Source organism: Microcaecilia unicolor, chromosome 9, assembly GCF_901765095.1.
Source record: "Microcaecilia unicolor chromosome 9, aMicUni1.1, whole genome shotgun sequence".
Lineage (NCBI taxonomy): Eukaryota > Metazoa > Chordata > Amphibia > Gymnophiona > Siphonopidae > Microcaecilia > Microcaecilia unicolor.
The window spans coordinates 41,672,623-41,697,892 of record NC_044039.1 but is presented as its reverse complement, the minus strand read 5'-3'; the positions used below and the strand labels follow the sequence as shown (position 1 = coordinate 41,697,892).

General features: G+C 45.2%; 1 protein-coding gene across 1 annotated transcript in view; it reads left to right on the top strand.

The window, feature by feature from the left end:
• Positions 1-1,135: 1,135 nt before the first annotated feature.
• Positions 1,136-25,270, top strand: part of CACNA1C (calcium voltage-gated channel subunit alpha1 C) — a 1,308,019-nt gene continuing 1,283,884 nt past the window's right edge. The window contains 1 exon segment of the mRNA XM_030214166.1: positions 1,136-1,537. Within this exon segment, the coding sequence (XP_030070026.1) occupies positions 1,489-1,537 (49 nt within the window). The 5' untranslated portion in view covers positions 1,136-1,488.

Genomic DNA, 25,270 nt, shown 5'->3' with positions numbered 1-25,270 from the left:
ACAACCTGCCATCTCTAGTGTGCCCCAACCAGGGCTGTGATCTGGAATGTTGGATAGTCAGACCAGAGTTGTTCTCAGAGCTGGTACAAAGGTTGTTGTTGCCATAGGTGAACCTTCAGCCTTACACTATCTCGTCAGGCCCTAGCCTGTAGATTGTTGTCCTCCCCCCCCCCCCCCCCCCACTAATTAAACTGAACACTCATAATCATCATACAACAATTATATACAACCACAGATTATTCTTTGAGTTTTTGTGGCTGTCAGGACCTGTTGTTTGGCTTTGAGTGAAACAGCTCTCTGCTGCCCCAAACAGCTGCTCTCCTAAGCCACCACCTAGTCTTGCCTAATGATTAGGTCCCCCCCCCCCCTTCTGTTCTTCCCTTTTCCTGGGCTGAAATGGGACAGGGAGAGATGGTAGAAGGATGTGTGTAGGAGGTGGGATGCTGCTACCTCTACAGATCCTTGTCCCATGTGTGTTTTTGTGAGTTTATCACTCTTTTTATATTAAACATATTACATTTGACAGGGCACTTGTGCACAAATTTGACAGATCAAACAACCGTTTCTTTACTACGGCTACCACATCACTCTACCAATTATTGAAAGTATAAGCAACTGTGAGTCCTTGGGTGGCATTTGCAGCGAACCCCTGTACTCCAGGCTATCTCTTTTTCTCTCCCGGCACTTTTGAATTTTCTAATTTCACCCCCCCCATTTTGCAGGCAGCCAGATGCAGCGCGCTACCTTGACGTCATGTCTGTAGACCGCTTTCCAGCAGGCGCAATGATCCAGGGGGAGTGCACGTAAACTTTCAGCACGCGGCCAAGCCGCGCGCGCTCAGGGAGGTGAGAAGGGTGCGTCGAAGCGGCTCGCGCTGCTGGGTGCGCGGTGAGACCAGAGCAGGAACATCTGGAAGCGTTCAGAGTCCGTCTGTCTGTCTGAATGCCGGTGAGCGCTTGAGGAAGTGTGCTGAAAGAAAATGAGGGGCAGGGATTGAGACACACGCTCCTCTCTCTTTTCCTTCCTTCCTCTGCAGAAACAGCTCCTTGCCAACAGAGCGCACTCTGCCTGGCTTTTTTAAAAATAAGAAACAGCAGCAAATGAGCCATCTTTTTCCTTCCAGTTTTATGGGTTTTCTTTTTCATTTTTCTAGCTAAGACCTTCAACGCTGCGTGACTGAACGTGGATGGTTTCTTTCATTTCTTGGTTTAGCCTTTTCTTGCTCTATTTTGATGGTTTAGCAACAAGAGGTGCTGTGCTAAATTCTTGGAAGGGGCCCGGATGTACCGAGGATGCATTGCTATTTCGTTAAAGGAGGCAGTAGTAGAAGGGATCAGTTTTTGGTGTTTGACACGATAATGGGAATCAGGTAATAACAAAAGGAAAAAAGAAAAAAGGAACACACTACAGCTTCATTTCCCCACCCCGCGCCCTCCTTTCAATCTTTAACCAAGCCGAAACGGAAGGATTTAACCTGCACTCATTTAAATGGTCAATGAAAACAAGAGGATGTACATTCCAGAGGAAAACCATCAAGGTAAGCCTTCAAATGTGTCCCCCCCTCCACCCCCACCAAACCGCAGTTCTGTTGGGTTTAAATGAACCGTTGGTTGTTTTCTGTTAATGCTGCCAGAGGCAGCGCAGGAGAGGAGAAGGACAATCTGGCTTTGACACCAATTTTCTTTGAGATAATGCTGAGAATATTTAAGCAGGCAGCTTGGTTGCAGCCATCCTGTAACAGTAGTCTATGCAGTACAGAAACGAACACTTAGCCCCGACCGGTCATGTGTTTTCAGATGGAATAAGGGGGGGGGGGGGAAGGAAAAGTTTCCCCAAGTCTCTTTGGGATCAGAGTGGAGGCGGATGCTCCCAGGTGTCAGAGACTGGAGCGGAGGACCAGATTGGAGGAGGACCTGGAGAATCCTTATCCCTTCGGCTCTGCCAAGCTCAAAGCCGCAGAACCTTTCTCGTCCGAGGCGATACGGAAGCCGCCCGGCTACAACCTCCTGGCTTTTGGCAGTTCTTGACAGCGCCGAAGGGATACAGGTTGAAGCCACCGGGGATCTTTAAGCTTTGGCACGTTCTGTATTTTGACGTGTGTACGGCATCTGCCACAAGTGGTTTTTAAAAGTAATTGATGGTATATTCCATCAATCGAAGGTCCCCTTTGTGCATATAAATACAATCTGACACGATTTCTTCCTGCCTTCTGTTGAAACTTTGTTTTGGAGGGAGAGGGGAGGGAGCATACATGTATATGTATGTATTTACAGCCACTTATTTTGCTTTCATGCTGTCCTATACAGTCTCAAAATTTGTGGCCATGAGGATCAGCCCTTCATCGCCATAACTTGTATACTGTAGAGCAGAAAGCCTTTAAAAGGTAAAACTGGCAGCACTCGGGAATAATAAACAGAGATATTTTTTTTCTGATCTCTGTTTACTTATAGCAGAAAAGAAAAAAAAAATGTTTATGTATCAGCTGAAGCCGGTGACGGGCAAACTTGGGGTGGTTGGCCTGAGGATCACTGGGGCAGGTTCTGCAGAGGCGATTATAGACCTAGAGCAGACAAATGTAGTTAACATCTCCAGTTTATGTAGAAAACGCATGAAGCTAGCCTGTAATCTCTACTTCAGCAAAGATCCTCAGTCCTTGTTGGCCAGATTAGCTTCTGGCCTCCTGTCACACATCCAGTTCAGCGCGGAAAGAGGATATACAGTTTTTGCACGATCTGTGGCTCAGTCCACACAGCTGGTGTGGGTTTATGTGTGCATTTACATAGGCGAAGCGTGTGCGTGTCTGGCTGGAGAGCATGTGTGCTTATGTAGCTCTGTGCACGTATCCGTGCGTGTGTGTGTTTAGCAAAGGCAAGCGTGTGTTGTATGCATGTGTGTCTGTCTATGTTGCGAGATTATCTCAATTTCCACTACGTGCTGGAACAAGCAGCCGCAATCAATAAGCAGACCGTGGCAGAAAAGGAGGGGGGGGGGGGGGGGATGCAGCTTTAACTTGTGCCGTTCCTTTTGTCTTGCTGTCATTTTTATTTTTACATTTATTTTCTGGAGAGCTGCGTGCTCCTTTAAGTGCACAAGCTGTAAAAGTGGAACAACAGACGAGCAGCTCATCAATACCAATATGCCAACACTATGGCAACCTGAATTCCTGCTTCTCGTTAGCAGCTGCAGTGATTATATAATTTAAGGAGGAGTTTTGCATCTGTCTGTGGATGCGGATTCTTTGCCCCGGTTCCATTTGGAGTGAAATAGCAAGTTTCTGACCTTTTTATTTATTTATTTTTTAAATCCCGATAATAGAACATTGCACAGATGGATACAGATATATAAACAGTTTTAGTAATTGTTATTAACTACTGCATTATTGATTAAAATATAAAGCAAGTTCACATTTTTAAATGCCCATTGAAAGAAAGTCACATTTATTTCTGAGGAGAGAAGAGATCAAGATAAAATTCTGTTGCCTTTTCTCAAATGAAAAGGAAAACACAGTTGATAAAACCAGTGACAACCATAGACAAGCCTTAATCCCCATAATGTCAGCAGAGCACAGTTGGTAGTGTGGCTGGCTCCTGTTATTATGTCAGCTGCATTAGGGAACAACATATTAAAATTATTTATACGTTTAACCTTCGCAAGCACTAATATTCTTGTGTTAGGAAGGGAGAGGCATGGAAAATTTAGGGAAATTAAAGGGAGAGAGAGAGAGATGGTGCTCTTTTACAAAGGTATTAATTAGAACTGTGCAGGCAGAAAATTATATGATAGGATCAGGCCTCTTGTATTATTTTTCTTTAGAGTATGTCTGTCTTTACCTGTCTGGATGACTTCTACAATATATAGGTGAATACAGGCTCTGCATAAGTACATGGGTATACATTTGTCTCTCTAATAGCGCAGTCAAAGAGTAGAATATTTTTTCCTGTGTGGAAGTAGAAAATATAAAAAGAGCTGTGTGGTTTTAAGCGATCATGGACGTGTGCAGTCTTTTCCATGAATCTATATATACAACAAACTACTGTATATTACAATATGAAAGTTTAATTATTCATTATTGACGCTGTACATATGCTGTTTCATTTTTTCAGCCACAATAGAGGCAGTAAACAAAGCTTTGAAAGTTTATAGCATCATTATTTGATGCAGACCTAGGTCTGGGCCTCGCTGTCACCACACATCTTTACCTCATCTCATCATAGTATTTCAGAATTGCTGAATCGTAATTACAGTTCTAAGAGTTCGCACAAGTCCTGTGGTAAACTCTTAAGAAAAGGTGATCTTCATCTTCTGTGCATATCTAGTATATTATTATTGGCCCCAGTCTCCTTGTTGTGGCCCTCCCCTAGTACTGGCACTACTGTGGGATGTGGTCGGGTAACCTGTGTTAGTTCTCAGATTGGTACGCACTAATCCTGGGCTAAAAAATATTTTTTAGTGCGGTGGGCATGTCCTGCACTGATTGGGTAGTGTGAGTAAATCGCTGTGCGCTGTCGGATTAGCATGGGGTTATCGCGGAGCCCTTACTACCTAGTGAATAGGTGATGGTAAGAGCTCACGCTCTAATGGCCATGTGATAATTAGGAAACTAGCACATGGCCTTTAAAGGGAAAATAGAAATTATGACCATTTTACTGCCATGCTAAAAATGGCCTCCGAGCGTGGGAAACCCATGCACTAAAAATAGCGCAGGCCACTTTTTAGCGCTGAGCCTGATTAGTAAAAGGGGCCCCACTGGGAAGACTCCAAGGGATGCTTTTGAGACCCACATGCAAAAGATTGATGTAAGTGAAATTGACTTTTACTCATATGCATCTGGCTCTTTAAAATATACCCCTTTATCCAGCTAACATTGTTGGTACAAATGTTTAGTGTGGACAACATTACTCAGAGAGGAAAAGGGTGGCAGAAGGCATGGTGAGAGTGGGCTGACATATTTAGAGCTTATGGTAAAATAATTTATTTTACTGCAGTGAAGTGTACCATAGGACTGAAGTCACTGACCTATGGAACCTCAGTAACAGTAAATATGAAATTGTGTTACTGTGGCCAAGAATATTGCGTGTTTCTGGCTAGTTAGCAGGCCCCAAGTCAGGCCCCTTTTCTCTTAAAGGGATGGGTTGTTAAATTATCCCCCTGACACCAAGCACAAACTCTTTTACCCACCCAAGCCCCCGATGCCACTATAACCCCCCTATTCCTCCAATCCTTTCCCAGTCAAAGCATAAACCCACTCACCCACCCAAGATCTCCTCCTGACATCATAACCTCCTCACTCCCAGTAGCTCTGATACCAACTATAAGCCCAGCACTCACCTAGTCGGAGGAAACAGCTCAGGTTCTCTCGCTTCATTAGGCCTGGGTTTAAAATAGCACTGGTTGACCCCTAACAATAGTCTTTTGGGTGTCCTAATTTGCCAGCATGATCTCTAGCAGTAATATTGCAAAACTACAGCTAGGGGTCAACTGGTGCCATTATGAAAATGAGTGCTGCCAGGACAGGAGCATCCAGTGATGCTCCTTACCTCCCACTTGCCACCAGGAAACATCTCCAGTAGACGCTACTGGGGGATGGGGGAGAATGGGCTCAGGAGAATGGGGCATTATACTGGTCATTGGGGAATCAGGGGTGAGGCATTTTATGTAATTGGCATCAGCCCCTTTAAGAGGCTACCTATGGACATGGGCTTCATCTTAGTGACTTGATGCTCTTGGGGAGGAAAGGTGGCATTATCTTTCCATGAATTACACAGCTTGCAAAGTTAAATGTAAGCTATGTTATTCAACTTGCATAATTATAAGATGATTTGCATGCTTTGCATCTTATTATTATGCATCACCATTTGCAGTAAAATAATTTGCATTAAGAACAAATAACACACAATTTTGCTGTTTAATGTGTGCTAAATGGCAAAAATCCCATTATTCCCTTAGTATATGTCTTTTTTTCCACATTACACTTACATGCCTCATATCCTTTCACTCTCCTGGTCCTGAGTGTGACAGTCCCCATAGACCACATCCACATGTGCAGTTGAAAATGTTTTCTGTTTGTTGTCTGCCTTCTGAGCCTTCAGTTGAGAGTCAATTTATTGGTAAGGATATGTTTCATCAGTAGCACTTCAGGAGTCTTGACAGATCTATAACAGTATTTTAAGAGAAATACAAAAAAGTTGTTGCAACTTAATTCTAACTACAGGTGAACAAATACATTTGTAATCACAAGATACAATGAGCAATTATGATTCAAGGGTAACTGAATGAAAAAAAGGTTGTGTTGAAATGCAGTAACCCAGTATGGTGCACTTGCTATGTCATGTTGCAAAGTGTAGACTTCTGATTTCTGGTAGAACTTAGAGATTAAGAGGCCTGTGACATCCTGAATGAGGGTTGGGTGTGGGCCGGTGAAATAATACAGCTGGACAAATGGGTGGAACCAAAAATATTTATTCAAGGGAAACCTTGGGCCTGTTGCCTTTCACAGGGCCCGAGATGTAGGGTAGTGAACCTTCTGCAGTTTAATATATCCAATCTTAGCGGCCTCTGGTAGAAGGCCAAGCACATTCTGCGACTGCCTGGGTTGCCATGCCCCAAACACAGCCAATAAGTTCTGGGTTCTCCCCCGAGGTTCAGGTCTAGCTCCAGCCAGACCTCAAAGCAAAACTTATGAAGTTAAATTTGGTAAATCAAATGGTTTACCTCAGTCAGGTCGCAATTATGGAATGGTACCGTCCACATCATATGCTGGGGATTCAAATCTTCTCTTCGTGGGCCTCCTTGGCCCGGCTCTGTCTTTTATACTGTCAGGCATGGGATCCACCCCTCCCAGCTCACCTCCTCCAGGGACAGGTGTTGTTCTCTTGTGGTGCATGCTATTTAATGGACTGTTCTTAAGGGACAGGATCTCCCTGTTCTGTAGACCCCCTCACAGAGCCCTTTCATAAAAGGGGTCATTTACTAAAGTGTGCTAATTTTTTGCACTTAGCACACCTTAACAAAAATGAAAACATACCAAGTGAAAAGGCTGTGCAGTAATTGTTGGGAGCATGAATCTGGTTGCAATTATCATGAATGCACTTAGCGCCTCCTATTGAGGAGGTGTTAAGTTAATCTGTGCTAACTGCAAAAGTGATGGTTAGCGCACAGTAAGTACAATGCACTAACTGTAGTATGAAGTCCATATCCATTCTCTGCCCATGGCTCACCTAGTTCCAACCCCCTCACACAACATGCAGTTAGCACATGAATTAGTGTGCACAAACCTCCATGCCACCATGGTCACAGATGGTGTGCATGTGCAGAAGTGGTTAACACATGGTAATTCACGTGTTAACTGCTTAGCACACTTTAGTAAAAGGGCCCCGAAGTATGGTAAAGTGTAGAAGTTACTGTCAGTACTTGACCTCATTATCACATAGTAACTGAAAAACCTCTGTGTTGATTTTTGAAGGTGTTTCCAGAATTAACAGAGACGATACGTTTTCCATGCATTAAGGGGATAATTCTGTAAAGAAGTCCGAGTCAATATTCTTCCCCTGGCAGCCACTGGCATTGAATATCCAAGGTTAATTCCTCAAATTCTAGCTGCCAGAGCTTGCGTGAGTCCCAGGTGAATATCGGCTGTGACGTGCATAAGATGAACTACCCCCTTTCGTTGCTTGCACTCTCTCCCACCCCACCCCCGAAGTAAAGAAGGATCCCCCAGCTGGATCCCATTCCCTCTCTCCACCCCCTGCCCTTGGAACAGTAAGTCCCCCTCCTATGTATACAAGTTTACTTGTCCTTCTTCCCTGGTGGTCCAATGGGGAAATGGGCAGGAGTGATGCCCACTCGCTCCCGCCTGTTTCACTGCCTCCCTGAAATGGCTGCTGCGATCTGTAGCGGCAGCCTCATGGTACTTCAAAGTACTGCAAAGCTGCCATTTGAGGGATGCAGAGCAACAGACTCGATCCAGTGGGGGAGGGGGTCCTGCCTTGCTGCTGGGGAGCTGGAGGGGGAGAGTGGGCATTGGAAGGGGGACTTAATCAGCATTTGGGGCTGGGTGGCTAAGAGGGAGGGGGTCCTGCTGTGCTTCCAGGGAGGGAGCCAAGGATTGGAAGGGTTGGTTTAGGAGGTGCCCGGGGGGGAGGGGTTGTGAAGGAGGGAAGGGGATGACAGCCCTTCATGCCATGACCCGGAGGTTAACTGGGTACTGGCTGATATTCACACCAGTGCCCAGTTGACTTTGCTGTATAAAGTTAGGGCACTCTTTTTTTTCTGTCCTAACTTTATGCGGTTGCTCTGAAAATCTCTGCTAACCGTAATCTGCCCCCGCACTGCCTACAAACTATCCAGTTTCGACATGGGTAGTTAGAGGGGATATTTAGCAGCACTGTCCAGTTAAGTGCCACTGAATATCCCTGGTTAGCCCTAGACAAGTGATTTAAATGGCCAGGAACCTCTCCTGGCCCTTTAAATCGCTTTTGAATATCGACTCCATTATTAACATTGTGCACCAAAAATGTGTAAAATTACCAAAAAAATCTGGCTACACACTATTCTCTAAATATGCACATATCATATATAGCATTTACTTCACAGATGGGCATATATGTGGGCAGTCTGGGTGGGGCTCAGAAGTGCATAATTTATAGAATATGTCCCCTTGCGTTCTCTCCGTTCCTCTACCAGCAACTTGCTTACTATCCACTCTCTCCCTTCTTTCCATCTATCCATCTCCTGGGAGACCAGATTCAGTTACCTTGGGTCATCCCTTTGGAACTGTTTGCCACCTCGCCTCCGTTTGGAACCCTGGAACCCTCTTACCCCATCTGTTTGGTCTTCCTTTCTTCTTTTTTCTAACTCCAGACTGTTCTGAATTGTAAACGGCATAGTCTCTCTATGGATCACTTGTGATATATCAAGCGCTGAAAATAAATGAATAAATAAATAAATAAGTCAACGCTTCTCAACCCAGTCCATGAGGAACACCACAGTGAATATGCTGAGATGGATTTGCATATACTGCCTACTTGGTACGTGTGACGAAGTAAATCTATCTCAAGCAAATTCATTGTGGATATTCTGAAGACCTGATGGGATTAGGAGTGTCAAGGACTGGGTTGAGAAGCACTGAAGCTATGTGCGTCAGTGGCGTTCCTAGGGGGGCTGACACCCGGGGCGGATCACCGATGCGCCCTGCCCCCCCGGGAGCAGTGCCCCCTCCCCCGGAACAGCGCTACGCCCCCCTCCCCTGGCGAAAGAACCCCCGATCCCCCGGCAAAAGAACCTCCCCCCCGGGTGCACCTGTTCCGGGGCAAAGGGAGCATGAAAACGAAGAACCGACAGGCGCGCGGCACCCCCCCAGTGGCGTGCACCCGGGGCGGACCGCCCCCACTGCCCCCCCCCTTGGTACGCCACTGATGTGCGTATTTCTGTTAATTAAGTTCAAGCGTTTACTCCAGTTCTGGTGGCAGGTGTAAGTGCTTGTGCCTAACCACATATGCAGTTACAATAATGTTCTATAAAGGAAAGTAGTTTCCTACTTTCTGTTATAGAATAGGCAGAGCGAAGCCCGGGGAGGACCACTGCAGCCGCCACCACCACTGCCACGGCCCCCCAATCGGGCTGCTGCTGCCACTGCCCCCCCCCCCACTCAGGCCACCACTGCCATCGCCCCCCCCCCAACTCGGGCTGCTGCCATTGCCTCCCTATTCGTGTCACCACCACCCCTCACCCCCACATCTTCCTGTGTTTGCTTCTCCCTTGTTCTGTCACTCTCTTGCTCCTGTGTGCCAGGACCCGAGTTATTGTGTTAATACAATCATCTGGGTCTCGACACACAGAAGTAGGAGAGAGACAGACCGAGGGAGCAGAACTTTCTGGCATGGGGCCCTCAAGGTATCTAATTCTTGGTGCCCTGTATAGAATTGCCCTCTAACCCTCTAATTCTATAACTTTAGTGCCTTAATGTAAGTTCCATTTGTGCCCTAAGCTTATAGAGTACTAGCACTTACATGCATGAATGGGTGCCCAGATTCCTTTATAGAATTTGCACTCAGCAAGCTTCATTTTGATGCCTAAAATTTGGTGCACTTTATAGAATTGGTCCTTAAGTGCAACATAGTTAACGCAGAGGTGATAAATGATCTGCATTATCTGCCGCATTAGCGTTAATGCATGTTGAGTTACCATACATTATCTGCAAGGTGTAGTCTATGCCCATTCCTCACCCTATTCCACACTATGCAGGAATCAGTGCACACTAAGACCCAGAGTCAGTAAATAATGCCCAAAGCAAGGCACCGTTATGATCTGCACTCAATTCAAATTCTATAATGGCAGCACTGCGCAGTGCTGTTGTTACAGAATTCATGCTGACTGCAGATTTCAGCAGGTAAGGTTAGGCCCGAGCATCAACACCAACCAGAAGCCGGTGTAAATGTTGGTGCCTAATTCCTGATAGTTGCACATGGAATAGCAAATATTCTATAACCCTGTGTCTAACTTCAAGTTAGAGAATGACGTGGAGCTTGTGGGGATGGGGTGGGGACAGATCCCATGGGGATGGGGAGGGGATGGGGACAGAGTCCACGGGGATGGGGATAAACTTTGTCCCCATTTCATTTTCTACTTTGAAGCCTGTTAATGAACTGAACTGTTATTTATGTTTGAGTGACGCAGACAACAATATTTAGATTTTTTTGGAAAAACAAGCAAACATGCTGGCCACAACCAACAAAATTTCACGGGGATCCTGTACATCCTGCTACCAGCACATCTTTTAAGAAGACATCTTCTATTGCAGGAAGGACTATGGAAGACAGGAGAGCTAGACTGAATCCTGAGATTAATAAATCATAACAGTGCTTCATAGGGCATATTTCTCCCCTCTAGGGGATACAGAACAGGTTGTATATTTTTACCCCTGGATATTTTAACAGGGTGGATTAGGATTCCTTGGGGTAGTAGAAATTAGCTATTGTTGGGGTTGGAAGGGTAGAGGGTGGTGGTGAGGAAGGTTATTATAGCTGCTTGCTGTTATTATTGTTTTCTATTTGTAATTTATACACAACAGTTTAACAGCATATTGCTCCTTTTTATACTTTAATATAAAGATTTAATATACTTTAATATAAAGATTTAAATATAAAAATAATAATTGTTTGAGGCTTCTGCAGATGAAGACAGAGCCCATGGGGATGGGGCAGGAATGGGGACAGAACCTGTGGGATGGGGCGAGGACAGAGACATGGCCTGCATGGACAAGGCGGGGATGGAGACAGAACCCATAGGGATTGGGCAGGGATGCGGACAAACTTTGTCCACGTGCCATTCTCTACTTCCAGTCACACCCCGACCTGCCCATGTCCATCCCATGGCCCCACCCACTTTGGGGGTTGTACGCGGTTAGGCATGGTACTTATAGAATAGCTCATAAGACATTATCGAGAGCAACTATAGATTGACTCCAATTTGCACTTGTTAAAGTCACTTAAGAGATCTTTAGTGTCAATTGAGTGCCAATTGATCAATTAAGTTTTGTGCAGAAATGCAGACGGCACACAAAATTCTGCACCTAAATTTAGGCGCCATTTATAGAATCTGGTGGTAAGAGTCAAGCCACTGTGTTAACAGTGTGGCAGCTCATGAACTGCATGCACTAGTTCCCTCATTAACTGCTCAACACACTTTAGTTAAAGGCCCTCTAAATTTCAGTTGTTGTTTGTGGAACTGGGTGGCAACAGAAATTGATTATAAAGCAATTATTTCTAGGCACCAATTCAAATCCAGCTGAATCTTGTTGTGAACAAAACTTGTTGCTGGCTGAGACTATCATGGTGGTCTGCATGAAATTGGGCTCAGTCCAGTGTGTAGTGGACATGTGCCAAAATTACCATCACAGTTTAGTACCACACACTGTTGTAGTCTCAAGAGAGAGGTCCAGCTTTGGAAAAGCATAGACGTGATCTCTGTGCAGGTGCTTTGAGGCATATTGGCAGGGCAATGTGGGGATGTTACCTTCCTGCTGCTTATGCTCTCTCAGACTGATGATCAAAGGTAAATGCAGGCGCTAGAGGCCACTAGTACAAGATTAGTACCCGCATTTACCTGTGCGTCCATGATCTTCGGGCTGACGGCATCCAAGCAAAGCAATAGTGCAGAGAAGAGCACTCTGATCGTAGGGGCAGAATACAGCCTTAACCCTGTGCCAGCTCAGAGCTGGCATTAGGGCTAAGGCTCTGTTCCCACCCCACCCCGTGTCAGCCTGGGCTGCCACCGTGTCCTGGAGGTCCATTTGACCCCAGGACCCCCCTCCAGGACCTGGTGGCCTAAAGTGTCCTCCCCAAGCCCTCACACCCTCCTGAACAGCGGCACGGGGGGCTGGAGGTCTAGTGGCTCTCCAGCCCCCCTAACCCCCCCAGAAATCCCTGGTGGCCCAAGTGGGCTGCCATACCAACACCCCAACTGCCCTGGTGGTGTAGCAGACCCCTTCCTCTTCCCCTCATACCTCTGTGTTGGAGGAGGGAGTAGCACACTCCCTCCTCTATCCAGCACCATCTTCAAAATGGGATGCACTGGGCAGGGCTTCTCAACCATAGGGAGAAACTCCTTTATGTGGTCGGGAAGCCCTGTCCAGGGCATCCCAGGATGCAGTGGGCAGGGCTGGGCACCGCCATCCTGAAGGTGGGGCTGGAAAGAGGAGGGAGTGTACTATTCCCTCCTCCTACGTGGGGAGGGGGAGGGGTATGCTACAACACCAGTCGGGTGGGGGGGGGGGAGGGGTTGGTGTGGCTGCTCACTTGGGCCACCAGGGATTTTTTTATTGGGTTTGGGAAGGTTAGGGGGCTGAGATCCACCAGACCTCCAGCCCCCCATGCCTTCATATCAGGGAGGGGTGGGGGGGCACTAGGCCATCAGGGCCTCATTTTTGGCAGGAGGTCCAGAGGTCCCACAATCTGAAGCCCCTGTTTGACAGGTCAGGCTTTTAACAGCCTGGACCTATCAAACAAGTGCAAGAGGACTGCGCTCATTCACAGTCCTCCTGCACTACCATTGAATGATCAATGCTAATAACGTGCATAAATTTGCATGTATTACCACAGGGGCTTAGCCAGACAACAGATTTTGGGTGGGCCTAAGCAAGAAGTAGGTGGGCACCAAGTGTTCTGCCCCCCACTCCCTCACGACGACCCAAAAAATATCTCAGCTGGCGGGAAAACGCTTCTTTCCATCTTGGCAGTCTGCAGCAGGCATGCACTGAAAACTGAGCATGTGCAGGTGCCGGTATCGTGGAGAGTAGCGTTTTCATTACCATCAGGGGGGAGTCTTCTGCTGGCAAAGCTTGGGATCCCTACCAGCTACCACTAAGCATGTGATAGTTGGGTGGGCCCACTTGTGGCTACGCCACTGTATTACCATTGAACATTGGTGAGTTAATTCCCCATGCTATTTCAGTGCTATTTTTAGGGTGCTTTTTCTGAACAGGCGAGAAATTGATCATCAGGGCATTTGTTCTGTAAGTGAACAGAGGCCTTCAATTTTAAATACTCTTAGTTTGCCACCATTAGAAAATTTAAAGAAAGGTTTACATTTCATATTTTGTATTGATGGTGCTGTTGGATGATTGTTAAGGCTTGGTGTTGAAGAATAGAGGGAATAACAGTTATGTTATCAAAAAGAAGGTTGGTTGTGTCCATTTGTCATGGATGAGGCTTTGGGACTCTTTCAGTGATACCTCTTCCAGAAGGTGTCACTAGAAAGCTTCTGGGTCAAAAAGGAAGAAAAATAAACGTTGAAGAGCTTGGCTTCGCCTTCTACAGAAACAAAAACTTTGAGACTTAACACATTGATTTGACAGAAAGTTTTTAATAGCCAGAGGTTGCAAGCAATTAGAGCAGCTGCCAAGTTACCTGGTTCCAAGAGGGAGCTTGTTGGCCATTCCTGGATTTCTAATAATCCTATCCTTATGTATCATGGGACCTCCAGCACTGATTTCAATGGGTAGAGTCAGGGACTACAAACACCACACTGCTTTGGGATGTGAGTTAAACCAGGACTCACAAAAATGTCTCCCTCCTGGAATTGGGTAACTTGGCAGATATGCAAACTATGCTACATACCTGATGAATTTGATGTGGATAATTTATAAAGTGATCTTTCTCCTAATCACACAATAGAAAAAAAAATTGCGTTGAATTCAAATCTGAGAGCATCCTGTTAGCAGAGCTGCCAAGTTACCCAGTTCTAAAAGGGAGATTTTGGGCCAGTCCTGGTTTTCTGACAAGCCCATCATGTTGTAGAATGGATTTTAATTAGTAGAATCAGGGACTATGAATCCCAAACTCCTCTGGGATGTAAGCTCAAAACCACAGAAATTGGCCAAAATGTGGGAACTTGGCAGCTCTGTATTAGGAAATAGGAAACAATCAGAAAATGTTAAGGGCATATCTTTCTGTTGGATACTGACACAATTGTGTTTAACATTTCTTCAAAACCTGGAGAAAGTGAAATGTGCATTACTGAATATAATTATCAGGGATTCATCTCTGCCTTATCAAACTTTACTGTTTTTTCTTTCTCTCCCTTCTCTGTCCTGTTCTGTTATTGATAGTGTTGCTTTCCTTTTAGTCTGTAAACTGCCTTGTTCGTCCCCTCATTAGAAGTATATTAAGCAATTTTAAATAATAATAGTTTTGTTTCGTATTTAGAGATCCAGACTTCCATGCAAACATGCTTATCTTTCCATTCATTGCAACTCTCAGTAATGAATGACTATGCTTATTTACTGTAACAACCACATTCTTTACTGTGGCATGTTTCCTTTTCTGAAAATCAGTCAGGCCTTGCTACCATCACTGAACGTTCCTAATACTACTAGGGGGTGATCTTTCATCATGTGATCATGCCTTGTATGGATTTTCTTGGGTCTCCATCGCAGTTAGAGTCCTTTTACAAAGCTGCGGTAAGTGCTAGTACATGCTTACTTCAGCTTAAAAGGGCTTACTGCAGGCTTTGCTCAGGTGTCATGCGGTAAGTCCCAAATGTGTGCATGCTACCCACATGCAAAATTTTTTTTTCTTTTTTGGTTGAGGGGGTGTGTCTTGGGGAGAGTGGGCATGTCTCCGCTAATTACCATGTGCTAACTGATTAGCCAAGGATTACCTGGTGAGCTCTTACTGCCTACAAAATAGATGGCAGTAAGGGTGCATGTGGTAATTGCTTTTAATGGCTGTGCACTAATGGTGATATTAGCACATGCAAAAATATATAAAATAGGAAAAATTATTATTGGAAAACAACTAATACAACTCAAAAATCAAATTACAAGATAAAGATAGTTGATTGCTTATTAATGTATAAATGTAATAAGTGAAAAGTGCTCAGATATAGGGCCCTATTTACTAAGCCTTGCTATAGGCATGCTAGCATTTTTAGCGTGCGCTAACATTAGAGGAATATATGGGTGTCTCTAATGTTTATGATGTGTGCTAATTTTTAGCATGCACTAAAAACGCTAGCGCACCTTAGTAAACAGGGTCTATAGTGCAAACTGGCATTGCCTAGATGACATTTGTATGCATTACTGCACTTATCACATTACTAATGCAGCTGATGGAGCCAAAATCACTTGTTCAATATGCATATTAGCACATGGCCATTAAAAACAAAAATAGAAATTTGGCTATTTTACTGTTGTGGTACAAATGGCCATAGCACATGGGGAAAACCCACTTTAGGGTACGCTAAGGCCACTTTAACATAAAAACATAAGTGATGCCATACTGATCCATGATGCCCAGTATCCTGTTTCCAACAGTGGCCAATCCAGGTCACAAGTACCTGGTAAGATCTCAGAAAGTTAAACAGATTTTATGCTGCTTATCCTAAGAATAAGCTGTGGATTTTCCGAAGTTCATCCTAATAACGGCTTATGGACTTTTATTTTAGGAAATTATCCAAACCTTTTAAAAACCCTGCTAAGCTAATTGCTTTTACCACATTATGGTAATGAATTCCAGAGTTTAATTACTCGTTGAGTGAAGAAATATTTTCTCCAATTTGTTATAAATTTACTACTTAGTAACGTCATTGTGTGCCCCCTAGTCCTAGTATTTTTGGAACGAGTAAACGATTCACATTTACCTTTCCACTCCAATCAGTATTTTATAAACCTCTATCATGTCTCCCCTCAGCTTTCTGTTCACCAAGTTGAAGAGCCCTAGCCGCTTTAGCTTTGTAAAGGGAATTCTTAGTATGGTGGCTGCGAAATGCACTATACTAAGAAGCAAAGATCTGCGAGAGGATGTTTTAATACATCTTAAGCCAACTGGATATCTTTATGCAGCCAAAATATTGCAGGCTAAATTCGTGCACCTACATGCAACCTTATGCATGACTCAGGATTGGGCAAGACAAGGCCAGGCGCTTTTAGACTTGATGCCTTTTCTTATGAACCTTACCCTACTACTGAGGCAAAACGTGGCCTTAGCGCACCCTTACCTGGGTCTTTTCCAGGCTGATTTTTCATTTGCCGATTTACTAGCCATGCTCTAATGTTCATATATCTCAGTCAAAATCCTCTCCAAGTGAGTATATATCAGTAAATTCTTATATATTTTTTTCTTTTAAAAAAATTTTCTATAATATATTCAACTTAATTAGAATCACATAAGAAAGGAAGGAAAAAGCCTCAACTGACTCCTTAAAGACTAAAAGCCAAACGCTTCACGGAGTTCACATCGTTATCATTGGCTAAAAAAACCTCCCTGAACTCTTTCAGTGATGCTTTTATTTCAAATCAAAAAACGAGCCAGTACTTAACTTTTAGCTCATATCGAACTATTAGATCTTCTTTACAGCAACTCTATTCCACAGCCAACCATGGCCAAGGTTTCGTGACCTCCTTCAGGGCTCGTGGAACAAAAAGCTGTCAAAACACACACACACACTCACAAAAGGTTATTAAAACCGACATTTTGCTTCATTATCGCACAGCCATTATAAAAAATTAGCGCATGAATCCTTACCGCCACCTATTTTATAGATGACAAGGCCTCATGTTCTAATCCTGTGCTAATCAACACATGGTAATGTAGCTGCGCTGGAATGTGAAACCATAGTTTTAGTATGAAGACATCATGACGATATAGCCACAGCCGTCCAAAACAGGCAATGAAGCTTTTTTTTGTCAACTTTATTATGTCAACCCCAGGGCAGATTCTCCTGGGAATTTCTGAAGCAGATGGATCTGGAAGGCATCACAGCAGAATGCAGCCCTGATGTGCACTGAAATTGTGGCCTCTCTGTCAATAAGATTACTGGTAGTAGACAATACTAAACATGATTGTTATTAATTTTTTTGCCAGCTGCCACTGAAAGATATGGAATGAAGGAGTCACAGAACTTTCTTACCTGGCACTACTAGTTGTGATAGATTGGCAGCTTACCTAACACATGACCTTGCCCAGGGCCGTGCCTAGGGTCTCTGGCGCCCCCCTGCAGCCTATCAGTTGGCGCCCCCCCTGCAGACTATCAGTTGGTGGCGGCGGTGGCAGCGCCCCCCCCCCCCCCCCCGTGAAAATGATCGCTCACCACTTGCCACACTGACAGGAATTGTCAGCAATATTCTTAGAAACAAATTGCTATACATTGCAAAATAAGATAGCAGATGTAAATTCTCAAAGTGGACATATTCCAAACACTAAAATGAAAATAAAATGATTTTTTTTCTACCTTTGTTTTCTGGTGACTTTCTTTTTCTGATCATGCTGGCCCAGTATCTGATTCTGCTGCTATCTGTCCTCTTAACTCCGTTTCCAGGGCTTCCTTTCCATTTATTTCTTTCCTTTCCTCCTTTCTTCTTCATTTCTGGTCCTCAGCTTCTGCCTATTTTCTTCATCCATGTGCAGTTTTTCTCCTCTCTTCCTTTTCCCTCATTTCATCTCCTTCAACTCTCTTCCCTCCCCTCTATGTCCAGCAATTTCTCCTCTCTCCCTGAGCCCTGCCCTCCCAATCCATGCCCATCCATGTTCCTCTGTCCCCTGCCCCCTCCATTCATCCTTTTCCAGCAATTCCCCTCTCTCCCTGAGCCCTGCCCCCTCCATTCATCCCTATCCAGCAATTCCCCTCTCTCCCTGAGCCCTGCCCTGCAATCCATATCCATCCATGCCCATCTGTCCCCTCCATTCATCCCTTTCCAGCAATTCCCCTCTCTCCCTGAGCCCTGCCCTCCCAATCCATGCCCATCCATGCTCCTCTGTCCCCTGCCCCCTCCATTCAACCTTTTCCAGCAATTCCCCTCTCTCCCTGAGCCCTGCCCCCTCCATTCATCCCTATCCAGCAATTCCCCTCTCTCCCTGAGCCCTGCCCTGCAATCCATATCCATCCATGCCCATCTGTCCCCTCCATTCATCCCTTTCCAGCAATTCCCCTCTCTCCCTGAGCCCTGCCCTCCCAATCCATGCCCATCCATGCTCCTCTGTCCCCTGCCCCCTCCATTCATCCCTTTCCAGCAATTCCCCTCTCTCCCTGAGCCCTGCCCTCCCAATCCATGCCCATCCATGCTCCTCTGTCACCTGCCCCCTCCATTCATCCCTATCCAGCAATTCCCCTCTCTCCCTGAGCCCTGCCCTGCAATCCATATCCATCCATGCCCATCTGTCCCCTCCATTCATCCCTTTCCAGCAATTCCCCTCTCCCTGCTCTCCCAATCCATGCCCATCCATGCTCCTCTGTCCCCTGCCCTCTCCATTCATCCTTTTCCAGCAATTCCCCTCTCTCCCTTCCATGACCCCCCTCGCATCCATGCTCCTCTCTCTCCCATGTCCCAGCCTGGCCCGCCCTCTTCTCCCCCCCTTCGCATCCATGCCCCCCCTTCACATCCTTGCTGTCGTTTCTCCCCTGCCCTCCCGCTCCCATTGTTCAACTGCCCACCCTCTTCTCTTCCCCCAACATCCCTTTTCTTTTTAAATTTACCTCCATGGCGGCGGTTCCAGCAGCGCAGCGTCAGGGAAGGAGGCGGCGCTCCCGACGTGTCTACCCTTCGCTGTGTTCCGCCTTCTTCTGACGTCATCCTTGGCGGAACACAGTGAAGGGAAGGCTAGACATGTCGGGAGCGCCGCCTCCTTCCCTGATGCTGCGCTGCCGGAACCGCCGCCACGGAGGTAAATTTAAAAAGAAAAAAAAAGAAAAGGGATGTTGGGGGAGGGCAAGCGAGGTGAGCATGGTGCGGCGGCGCCCCCCAGAGGGAAGCGCCCCCCTGCCATGCTTACCTCGCTTACCGGGTTAGCACGGCCCTGACCTTGCCTGTTTCTTGGCCTTGTTCCTCCCTCTGTACATCACTTTGCAGGACTTCCTTTCCTTCTTGCACAAAGATAATTGATTTCTTATTGTTCCATCACTCTTCTGGAATAAAAATTGCAGTTTTTATTAGGGTTGAGGTTTTTGTTTTCATAGCTTTTTTTTCAAAGAATTAAAGTTTACATATGCAGCATGGATACTCTCCTATAGGATCCAGTAAGCTGATTTAGGGGTTGGTATAATAAACCGTGCTAGGTCTGGTGCATTGCTGAACCTCAGTCTTAGAACACTTTTTTATGTGATAAACTTGATTCCCTTGTAATAAGTCTTTTAGCAAAATTAGAGGCTCTTTTACTAAGATGCACTGTGAAATGCATCCAGCTTTTCATACTTAAGTTCACAAATGTGGAATGCTCTACCATTGGACCTGAAAGTAATCCACAACCTAGCTAATTTCCGTAAGGCACTAAAGACACATCTTTTTAACATGGCATACCATAATAACTTATAATTGGTACTGTATTTCACCATCATTTACTTAACATCAGATTTACTCTCTTCCTACACTGTATTACTTCATTTTATTATGCAATCCATGTTTAATATGTGATTCCATTTGTTTATTTTTGTACCTTGGGTATATTTTCTTCCTTTCTATTCGACTGTTATTTAATACTCATGTTCCATTTATATTACCAATTGTACATGTATTCTGAAATGACACAAGTCATGTCGGAAAAATTGTAAGCCACATTGAGCCTGAAAATAGGTGGGAAAATGTGGGATACAAATGTAATAAATAAATAAATATAAGGGCTTAGTGCACCAATTTGTAGTGCACTAAGTCCATTTCTAGCATGTTCATAAAATAGGACATTTTCAAAGCTTAATGTTTATTAAAATGTATTTGCAGGTTGTATGCTAATGTTGTTAGCACACGGCAACTGCAAATAATTAATGTGGGAGCACTTGCCACCTACTGTTTGGGAGGTGCTAAGGGCTCCCGTGTTAACCTTGAGTTATTCTGCTGTGCTAATCTCCATCCATTTGTTTGTCTGTCTGTCAACCTGTATGCATATATTTGTTTGTGCATATGCCTCCAAACGTATGAGTAGAGACAAATACACAGGGCCACCCCTGCCACTAGGTAGACAAGGTATCTGCCTAGGGCAGCAACATTCGGGGGGCGGAGGTGCAGAGATAGAGTGATATCTCATCTTCTTCCCCTTCCCCTTTCCCCTGCCACCATTGTTGCTGTGCTGCCTATTCCTGGCTGCTCCAAAGGTACTCAGTGTCAGAGCAGGACTTTTCAGTAGAGGCCCGATACTGCTGTGTGTTGCCCTTCCCCAACAGGAAATGCATTGGGGAAGATTAGAAGGTGGAAGATCTTAAGCATGAGCTCTGCTGAAAAGTCCCACAACTGGCATGGCCAGGAAGAGGTAGAGTGGTGGTGACAGAGGAGATGGAAGGGGAGAGATGCTGGACATGAGGCTGTGGTAGGGATGGAGAGATGAGATGCTGGTCTGGAGGAGGGGCTGGGGAAGGAGAGATGGAAGCTTGTGGGGGAAGGGTTAAAGAGGGGATGGGGAGATGCTAAACCAGGAGGAGGGTAAAGATGGAAAAGGGGGTTGCTGTCCACCTGACACGAAGGGGAAATGCTGGACTATGGGGGGATAGGACCTTGAACAGCCCCTCAGGGTGGGGTGGAGCATATGATGAAAGGTTTGCCTAGGGTATCAGATACCCTTGGGCCAGCCCTGCAAATGCAGGTGGCAGAAGGAGCCATATGCAAAAAGAATAGCAGTGAGGCAAGAAAGCCAGGCCCTACCATCTAAGTAAAGCAGAACTGCAGTGCATCCAAGAAAAAGAACTTAGCAGGATGCTGACAGAAACCTGACCATCATTGCATCCCTAGCAGAAAAAAGGAGAAGAAGAACTGCAGGACTGGTGGAGGAGCCCACCATCTGCTAAAAAAATGGGGGTGGGGGGGGGTGGGGGGCATGCAAGGGACAGAGAAAAGAGGGGGAAGTGCAGAAGGGGAGAGTGCAAGAAGGAAGAGAGAATGAAGGGAAGAATGAGTGGAGGAGTGGCCTAGTGGTTAGGGTGGTGGACTTTGGTCCTGGGGAACTGAGGAACTGAGTTCAATTCCCACTTCAGGCACAGGCAGCTCCTTGTGACTCCGGGCAAGTCACTTAACCCTCCATTGCCCCATGTAAGCCGCATTGAGCCTGCCATGAGTGGGAAAGCGCGGGGTACAAATGTAATAAAAATAAAAAAAAAAATAATAAAGAGAAAGTGCAAAGGGAGAAGTTCAACGAGGGGAAAAATGCAAGAAAGAGAATGACAGCAGAAGGAGGGGTAAGTGGAAGGAAGGTTAGAAGGGGAGGAAGTGAGCCAGGGTGGCAGGGTAGAATACAAGGTGGAGGGAAAGTCTACAGGGCTACAGACAGGCAGATACCCTCTGACATTCCCTATCCTTCATATCTCCACAGTTGCATACCCACACACACGTCTTCTGTGCTACTGAGACATTTTATCATATCTGTTTTCACCAAGTCCCCAACACAGACATGCCTGAGTCTGTGAATGTAGGAAGGAGAGACACACCGTTGTGTCCCAGTGTAAGTGTATGCTTTTTAACTTATTTATTTAAAACGTTTATATGCCACATTTCTCAATGAATCAAAGTGTCTCTCTCTCTGTTGTTTTTTATCCTGCTCAAGATGGAGACAAATCTATTAATTATTTGTGTTATTTTGCTCCCCTCCCCACTCTTCTCTGTATACAATTTCTTTCTTCCTTTGAACAAGTGAGAGCATAAATGTTCTAACTTTTTAAAGAGAGATCTGTAGGCATCACAAAAATGCAGTGGGCCTATTTCAGTAAACATTTGTTTATTCTTTCCAACTCAGTGGATGCTGGAAATAAATTATTTTCATATGAAATGAAGGGGGAAAGTAAGTCATTTTAGAAAGAGGCCCCATTGTTGGTTTGAGAAAAATATTCACCAGCCACTATGAAGGTATAGCAGCACAACTGTGTCTATTCTGTCTTTATGTGCAGCAAGCTGTTTTGATTCTGCATATAAAATTATAGGAGTTGATATTCATAGCAACCGGTGGTCATACCTACACATGCCCTGGGATTGAATATCCAGGGCTAAGTCAGCTTATGGGCTGAATATTGACCTGATAATTTTCTGGCAAGTCTGCAGATTTTAAGAAATAAAAACGCGCCCTTCTAAAGCAGTAAGAATGCTGATCAGGAGAGTTAAGGATGCTCGTTGGGAGAGGGTTGGGGTTTTGGCATTGAGCTACGGTAACTGCATGCAGATAGCACAGATGCATTTATTGTACGATCTGTGTCCTGTATAGGATGGGTTGGAGAGGGCGTCTATGAAAACTCCAGTAACTAGAATGTGAGGACAGTGCCAGGCAGACTTCTTTGGTCCGTCCCATAAATGACAAAGATAACTTTGGCAACACCAGTAGTTGGAACCTAAGGACAGTCCTGGACAGACTCCTAAAATCTGTGTCCCAGAACTGCCAAAGAATGACCATAATCAAGTATTTCATATTGCATTCATTGTTGGTTTAAACATGAATTGATAATGAGTGTGACTTGGGCAGACTGAAAGGACATTCTGCTCTCATTTACTATGTTACTATTGGGCTCATTTTCAAAAGAGAAAAACTTCCAAAAAGTGGCATAAATCTGCATTTGGACATTTTTCTCACAAAAAAAAACATCCAAATCGGTATTTTCAAAACCAATTTTTAGATGTTTTTTTTTAAATGAAATCCATCAGAAGTGCATTCAAATCACAAGGGGGTGTGGCAGGGGCATGTTAAGGGTGGGATCTGGGTGTTCCTAACACTTACATGTTTTTCAGCCATAATGGAATAGAACAAAACTGTCCAAGACTAACACTCAGACGTTTTGAGCTAGACCTATTTTTATAATGAATAAGGCACAAAAATGACCAGATGACCACTGGAGGGAATCAGGGATGACTTCCCCTTTCTCCCTCAGTGGTTACTAACTCCCTCCCACCCATCCCCTCAAAAAATGTGATTAAAACATTAGTTGCCAGCCTCTATGCCAACCTCAGATGTTATACTCAGGTCCATTAGAACAGCATGCAGGTCCATGGAATAGTCTAGTGGTGGGTGCAGTGCACTGCAGACAGATGAACCCAGGCCTACCCCCCACTACCTGTTACACTTGTGGTGGTAAATGTGAGCCCTCCAAAACCCACCCGAAATCCACTGTACCCACATGTAGGTGCCCCCCTTCACCCCTTAGGGCTATGGTAGTGGTGTACAGTTGTGGGGAGTGGGTTTTTTTTTGGGGGGGAGGTTGGGGGGCTCAACAGTGAAGGTAAGGGAGCTATGCACCTGGGAGCAATTTGTGAAGTCAACTGCACTGCCCCCTAGGGTGCCTGGTTGGTGTCCTGGCATGTGAGGGGGACCAGTGCACTACGATTGCTAGCTCCTCCCACGACCAAATGCCTTGGATTTGATCGTTTTTGAGATGGGCGTCCTCGGTTTCCATTATGGCCGAAAACCCGGGACGACCATCTCTAAGGTTGACCATCTCAACATTTAGGTCGACCATTAAGGTCAACCTAAATGTTGAGATTTGGGCGTCCCCGACCGTATTATCGAAACGAAAGATGGACGCCCATCTTGTTTCGATAATACGGGTTTCCCCGCCCCTTCATGGGGGCCGTCCTCACAGGACGGCCTCATGAAAACTTGGGCGCCCCATTCGATTATGCCCCTCTACATCTTACTTATGCAGTAACTGCAAGGCAGGTGCTGGCTGTTTCCTTTACAGTGACTGCACAGGCTTTGCAGTTTACACGGTAACTGCAAAAGTTTATTGCACTTTAGTAAATAGTCCTCTTAGGGCCCTGTTTACTAAGCTGCGCTATAGGCACTTTAGGTTTTTTTAGCGCACATGCTAAATGCTAGAGACACTTTTTATATTGCTGTTTTGTAACTTTGTGGTTGTTGCTCATAACCAGTCAGTGTTTTGATTTTATTTGTTCTAATGGACGAACACGGCTATAAAATTTTATAAGTTGACCAATTATCTCCCCAACTCGTTTTTCTTGCAAGTTCACTCCCAGCAGACAAAATAGCAAGAGAGCCTAATTGTTCTTGTCCTATACTAGGCTGCCTGAAGTTTTCAGGGAATCCTATCTTGCTGGAGTGTTTTGTAGATTCTGCTGCAGGTACTGGAGTAGAAGAATAGCCCACTGGCCCTTTTACTAAGGCGTGGGAGGACCATTGCACAGGTTGCACACACCAAATTGGCACTACTGCCAGGCTAGCACATGCGCCTGGCAGTAATTCTGAGTTTGACGCACACCGAATCCCACGGTAGAAATTAATTTTCTATTTTCTACCACGGGGCAGTGTTCTCAGCGGTAATCAGCAGTTGGTGCATGCTGTACGGCTACTGCTTGGGTAGTGCATGAGCCCTTACTGCTAAGTCAATGGGTGGTGGTAAGGACTCGAGCCGTAAATAGGCATGTACTAGTTTTAATTTCAGCGCACGCCCATTTCCCGGCCCATTAAAAAAAGCCCTTTTTCCCCAGATACGGTAAAAAATGGCCCAGTGCACACCCAAAACACGCATCCACACTACTGCAAGCCACTTTTTACCATGGCTTGGTAAAAGGACCCCAGTGGGCTAAGAACTAGGGAAACCAGGGTTCAGATCCACTTCTCTCACTAACCTTTCTTGTGACCTTGGGCAAGTCACTTCCCCCTCCATTGCCTCAGGTACGACTTAGATTGTGAGCCTATTTGGGCAAGGAATTAACTCCTATACCTGAATATAACTCATCTGGAGATCAAATTTGGAAAAGGTGAGTAATAAAATCAATAGGGCTATATATGCTTCAATTTCAGATTAGTTTTTGTGTGTGTGTGTAATTTTGTGGAAAGATCTGTATGAAACTTCTGAA